A 6860-nucleotide genomic window follows, 5' to 3' on the forward strand; every position below is an offset into this window, starting at 1 on the left:
CCTTTAAGACAGCTCATGAGCCTCTCTGCATGGTGCGCAAATGCGTTGTAAATAACTGGGGCCCCCAGCTCTGCTTACTCAACCTATTTAAAAATAAAAAAATATTCAGATGCCTGCCCCACTTTCCCCTCACTGTTTCTCGTGGGTGCCTGAGTAATCATAGAGGCATTTCCAGTTTTTAAGGCATTTGCTGAGTTTAAGAAATTTTCCCCAAGTCCCTTTGTCTTTGTTTGGAAGCACCAGGCTTTCCTACTCCAGTTGAAGTCTGCCCTTTCCAGCAGAGCGAGGCGTAAACTCTCTGTGGATTAACTAGTTACTATCTGGGCAGACTAGTATTCAGTTGTTCTTTTTATTTAGGATATTTATTAGTTATTTATTATTAGTGGGCTAGTTTCCTTCTCAAAAGAGATGGCAAATGAGAATTTCTGTACCACGAGCCTGAACAGACTGAACTAGAATTAGGCACCAAAGAGCATAAAGCACCAATTTTCTTCAATCTTTTTGCACATCTAACAGAAGGCAATTAAATCTGGACCTTCACTAATTACTGCAACCAGAAAGGCAGGAGCCCAGTACGGGAACAGGCAGCAGAGAGGAACCTGTCTGCAGAACGACTTTGCTCTGGGCAGTCTTGCAGTCTGTAGCACTGGTTTATTTAAAAACATTCCCAAAAGAAGCCTATTATTGTTGAAATAATTCAAGACTTCCCTTTCCCTGAATTATTAGGTGAGGTTGCAGCAAAGGCAAGTTGAGGTGCTGCCATGCATCAATTTCCTCTCCTAAAGCAGAGGGGAGATGACTGACACCCGCATTTTACGCAGCACTCATGCAAAGACACAGACTTGAAGAAATCTCAGGTTTGTAACCAAATACTTTAAACCTTCATTTCCTTAAGAGGAAACCATCTGGGAATCAGTTTGAAATGGGCTATCATCAAGGAAGTTTCTAACATCTGAAAAGCAAACTTCAATCAATTTCTACCAGTCTCTGTCCATCAATAACAAAACCTTCACCTGCTTTTCAAATTGCTGAGGCCCAAATCATACCCACGCTCTTCCCAGTCTCGATCGCATTTCCAACTCTTTGTATTCAAACCTGGCTGCAAGAACAAAAAAGTCCCCTACTCTTTCAAACACCACAATCCCACACCCCAACAAAACACGCACTCTGCTTCTACAAAAAAATGTCACTCAACAAATAGGCACAAATTTCACAATGGCTGAGGTCATTCCCTTTAAGTCATTAGGGTTTGTGGGTGAGTTTTCCTGGTGGTTTTAACATTGGTTTCTGTGATTGCAGTTATGCTTATTTATGCATTTAAGGCATATGATCTAATACACTTAGGTTTAACTACTTCATTCTTTCGACATTCTTTCCAAATTATAAAAAGGATTCTTGGTGTTTTCACTGCCTTGGTAAAGAAACAAAATTGCTGTCCACATAATTTCTTAAAAATATGGAACAGAGTAAGTACTTGTTGAAAATAATTGAAAGAAAAAAACCCTACACCAGACATTCCCCCCCAACATAACACTGATTTTTGTACTTTCTCTACCCCTCTGAGGGAACCTACTATTTTTTCAGAAATAGCTGTTTTGCTGGCTTTTTTAAAACAATATTCAGGCTCTCAGTGTACTTCAGTGGCAAGTTATAATCAACACAGAAGTTCAGTTTATTTTTTTTAAAATCCCTTCTATTTTTACTGTTTTGCTTTTAAAAAACTGCACATTTGCGGTGTGGTTCATTCTCACTGCATCTTCCACAGCCACTTTGATCTCCACAATAATGCTCACTTTATTCTATGCCTTTTGGTTATGATATACCAAGGCTCGTTGGCTGATAAAAATCATAGAATTCAATTCTCTAATTTCCTTTAATGCAAATTTAAATTAACTTCTCCCTCCGAGGCATAAAAAGCTCAAACAGCCCCCATCATCCAAATCAGGCTGGAGAAATTCACTGACTCATCAGAAACATTCAGAAATATTTTCAAGAAGCTCAAAGTGAAAATGAGATTGTGCATAGGTGTGCGCACACATCCCTCCCTCCATACTGTGTGCAGCACATGGCTAATAGCTGCATATGTAAATCACATTATTCATATTTTAAGTAACCTTTTCAAACTTGAGGTCATAGTTACTTCTACACAAAGTATATCCAGTGTTCCTGATATTGTTTCACATACCCCAGCGTGTTTCTCCTCAACAGGAGAAAGCAGAGAGCACTCCACAAGCTCTGCAGGAGGGAGCAGAACGCGCTCCTACGCCATCCCCTGCGGATGGAGGTGCCACCTCTCCTCGTGGCTCTCGGCTCAGCATCACAACCAGGTACAGCTGGTTTGAGTCTTGACCCAGCAACAACAAAATATTACTCAGTGACACGCAGAACGCTCTGAACTTCCTGAGCTGTGTCGCCCCTATCTCCCCAGTTCTGTAAAACACTATTATTTACAGCCAAACGCTTTGTGGGCACCACAACAACCCTCCAGGCTCCCCTCTCCCCGCTGCTCCTCCCTCTCCAGGCTGCTTTAGCTAATCGAACCCCACCTAAAACAATCCTCCACAAATTACAACAAACCTTCCTTAAAATTCCCCATAAACCTTACCGCGAGCCTGCAGCAGACTCCTGCCTTTCCACGGAGCCTCTGCACTTAAAGGTGAGGGAAAATACCTTCGCTCGTCACTACTGAAGTATTTCCCAGAGGTGACAAACAGAATGAGAGCAAAGCCAAGATGCCATCTCGACTTCAGGCAAACAACCTCTTCTGACCTCTGGCAGCTCCCACACACTATTAAACAAAAAGTATTCTCTCCATGTTAATGAACCATGTACAATCTAACAGATAACGCTGACGCTAAATAAACATGTTTATGCGTGACTCTTAATGCTGGGACTTAAGCAACTGCAGACAAATAATTTTAAATGGGAAGGATTATGGCCGTGTATTCTTTCTCCTCTCATTTTACACACCTTTGAAATAATTCAAGCACACAATTAAAGCCCAAGTAGAAAGAGTAAGTGAAGAGAGATTTGATGATTTTTAATTAAATATCCACACTGTGACACTCTTACTGGAACCATCTATGCAGCCACCACTAATTTGGATCCAATTTTCCTCTCGCACCTCTTGCAGCTGTAAATCAGGCGCAACTGAACGGCTTGACGAAAAATGGAACTGGATCCGATTTTGTATGCTGTGATCAAAAAAATATTTTGCAAGACAACTGCAGAGTCCTAAATCCTTATTCCCGCTTTCTCCCCCCTCCTGCCTCAACACTCCGGTAGCACCAAACCTACCTGCGAACGGCAGCACCTCCAGGCCCCAAATGCCCAGACTGAGGAGCAATTATTTGCATCCTAATTGAGGGGTTTATCCTCACCTGATTAAAAGAAGGTGTTTGTTAAACATCATTACTTGAGTTAAGATCTGCAAATAAAGATCAAGTATTGTTTTAAGAATTAGACTGCCACGAACAATCATTTCTGATGAGACCTCTTAACAAAGAGTTCTAACCAGGCAGAAACGGGAGGGAAAGAGATATGCCAAGTTCTACTTGTGCTCATACCGAAGTGAATATTATGCCAAGAGGCTTGAGTAGTTATATCTTTTTAATTAAGTAGACATATGCTTAAAAAAACCCCAACTTGTACTTTTTACTAAATTAAGCCACTGGAAGAGAATATGTATCTAAAACCTGAATGTCTGTACTTTTGTATATGCTCTGAACATATTTTTTGTTTCTTCTTAGTGTAACTATTTTCTGTCCCGTGTAGTATAATGCTGTAAAAGTTATTGAAAAGAACTTGATTGTTAGTACAGGAGACCACAACATATACTAATCCAGTTTACATTGCTGTCGCTGTGAATAACACACACGCATACAGTAACTATACATTGGAAATGGCAGTACAAGATTTCCCTATTTGATCCACCAAATGACCCCTCCACTTACGGGCCAAACGCAAAATCTTCATATTAAAACTACAGCGTTCAATGGTTTACGAAAAGGATTTGAATTTGCAACTTCATTTAACAGTTCATCCCTCATAAAAGTTACTCCAGCCAGGCAAATTAATTAAAAAATACTTTCTTAGCATTCTAAGAACTTCAGCTAGTTTTCTCAAACTTTTAAAAGCATTTTTCACTGCACAAGTAATCTTAACAATCATTTCCACAGATTAAGTCTAACAACCCGTGAATTTATTGCAGAAGGAATTTACTGCAAGGAATAATTAGTCTTCAGCACTGTTATTGCTTGTTCTCCAGCTGAAGACACCTTAAAACCACTCAGTTACTGCAAAATCTGACAAAAAAGAAAAAAATCTTGCTGAGGAGAATTATAGTTGATTTCGGAATAGCTGTTTTATTGCTACACATCATAAATAACAGTTGGGAAGACAGCAGAAAACTACTAACTTCTTTAACTGTTCTCTTTGTCAGCAGTCTGTACATATACACACTGACATACAAATGTAGCCGCACCGATACAGACTTGAAGACAAATTTGCAACTAATTTTTGCAGCATTAATTGTTAAATTATTAACTTTTCAGAAAATTCTGGTTTATCAACTAGCTAAGCACAACACCACACAAGATTGTCCACATAATATCCAAAGTTCAAGTTCTTCATATCAATACCTGAGTTTGATTCTTCTGTATAGCCAAGAGACATCCGCACACATCACGTAGTTAATTATGGTACTTATTGCTGAAGAGGGAATTATCAACATTTTTTTATTTCTCCCTAATGAGGCTCTCCTAAAGATATTTAAGACTGCCAAGGTAGTGAGATATTTGAAACAGGAGCCCATTTAGAACATTTCAACCAAGTAATGGTGATAAGATTAGTGAGTCATGGGAATCAAGACTCTATGTAGTATTTTAAAAGAAAATGAGCTGAGGGGAGCGGGTAAACAGAGCAAGGCAAAATCAATCAATGAGCCTAAAACCAAGAGAGTACACTGCTTGTTATTTAGCCAAATGTTTTGACCTGTTGGTGGAGGAGCAGAGGACACACAACTGTCTGGACAATTTGACTCAATAATGTCACAATTTAATTTCACATCACACATTAAGATTTATTTTTTTAAAAAAATAATGTAAGTTAGAATAATTGAATCAAGTTATCAGTTACTGTGACATTTCAAGTGAATTTTCAAAATATGTTTACTAAGTTTCTGGAATGTTTCCAAACCTGCAATCACTGATTATTTCCAAGGCATTTGTACTGCAAGCCTTTCCTACTTGCATGCGTAACATCTACGGCCACATGATACCTTAAATTTAAAAGATGAAATGAAAAAAAAATGCAGCTTTAAGAACAGAAATGGTTTATTAAAGTAAAAAAGAACACAGAGAAATAATTTATCCTCTATGTAGCAACATGCAACACAAAACAATACAGCACTAAGCGTATGAAAGGATCCAAGAAATACGAGTTTAGACACAGAACAAGCAGATCAAATACGTGCCATCTTCTGGGGACCGGGCTGCCCTGACGCACAGATGGAGACGGGCAGAAAGAATTCAGACATGTTTGCTCAAATATACTGGGGGGAAACAGAGCCTCTGTGGAAGGCACTGCAGAGATGAGGGATTCTCAGTGAATCAGTAAACATTAAACACTAAAACCATCCCGCCATTGCCTTTAACAGCGTTGAAGGATGCGCGAATTCGATGCCATGCTGAACAAAATCTGTTAATAGATTTCATGTAGAGCAATAAACTGCTTATCAGTTAACCATGTGTATTTTAACAATTACAATTTCATACAACGGACCGTATCGTTATCTGAAATGTCTGAAAACCAGCATTTATACATCCCGAAACTTTCCTTTAGAGACCGCTCCTGCGCTCGAGCACATCCTAACACTCAAAGAAGTTTACCTGAACTGCATAAATCGCGCCAGAAGTTCTCCTCACACGCGCAACCGCGGAAAAAGAGCGGTAACTCATTTTATTTAGACGCACGCTTCAGTTCTGTTCCAAATCGTTACGGCACGCAGCCGGGTTCAGGGGAACCCCCGGGCGGCTCGGGGTCCCCGACACGGGGCTCCGGCGCGAGCGCCCCGCTCGAAACACGCGGGCGGTGAAGCGCTTCGCACTCGGGAGCTCCGCGGGACGGACCGGGAGAAGGGGGAGCTCCGCGGGGTGCGGAGGGGGAGCTCCGCGGGGCGCCGCACCCCCCTCAGCCCCTGCCCGTACTCACCGGAGGCGCAGCGCGGAGCCGCAGCGCTGCGGAGTGTGCGCGCCCGCTGCGGGCGCAGTGAGCATGTGCGAGGCAGGCGCGCATGCCCGCGGAAAGGAGCGGAGCGGGGCGGCGGCTCCGCACCCCGCGCTACGACGCTGCCCCCCCGCCCCTTCCCCGCCGGCTGCGCAGGGGCGCGGAGTGCCGGGCACTCGCAGCACTCACAGCGGTTCCCCCGCGGCCCCGGCAGCGCTGTCCCGGCCCCCCGCACCCGTCCCGCGGCCGCGGAGGAGGAGCCTCCCGCGGGACAGCCCCCCCTCCCCGCGCAGGTTCGCTCCCGCCGCGCTGCTCGCGGGCACAGCTTTATCGCGGTCGGGGTTCTCGGTGGAAGTTTTTAAAGGGACTTTAAAACTCGAGTATCGCCCTATCTGTGGGCTTTGCTTCCGTGGGAGTCTCCGTTCTCGCTACAGTCCTTGCGTTGCTCATCGCTAGTGACAAGCTTTAAACATTGGTTTAAAAAGAAGGGCTTTTGCAGACGCCCTTTCTCACGCGCTGCGCCGCGGCTGCCGCACGAGCGCCCTCCGCCCCGGCAGCTCCCGGAGCCCCGGGGGGAAAGGGGGAAAGGGGGAAAGCCCTCCGGCTGATCTTGCGTCTGCCCCGATGTCCTCGAG

General features: G+C 43.5%; 1 protein-coding gene across 2 annotated transcripts in view; it reads right to left on the reverse strand.

The window, feature by feature from the left end:
- Positions 1 to 6435, reverse strand: part of EYA2 (EYA transcriptional coactivator and phosphatase 2) — a 91125-nt gene extending 84690 nt beyond the window's left edge. Inside the window, exon 1 of one of the 2 annotated variants that reach the window (XM_054081685.1) lies at positions 6211 to 6435. In XM_054081685.1, coding sequence (XP_053937660.1) covers positions 6211 to 6275 — 65 coding nt within the window. In that variant the 5' untranslated portion in view covers positions 6276 to 6435. Of the gene's footprint in view, positions 1 to 5888; positions 6151 to 6210 lie in introns of those variants that run through there. The other variant, XM_054081686.1, reaches the window with a different exon arrangement.
- Positions 6436 to 6860: the final 425 nt, after the last annotated feature.

Source organism: Cuculus canorus, chromosome 16 (genome assembly GCF_017976375.1).
Source record: "Cuculus canorus isolate bCucCan1 chromosome 16, bCucCan1.pri, whole genome shotgun sequence".
In the NCBI taxonomy this organism is placed as follows: domain Eukaryota; kingdom Metazoa; phylum Chordata; class Aves; order Cuculiformes; family Cuculidae; genus Cuculus; species Cuculus canorus.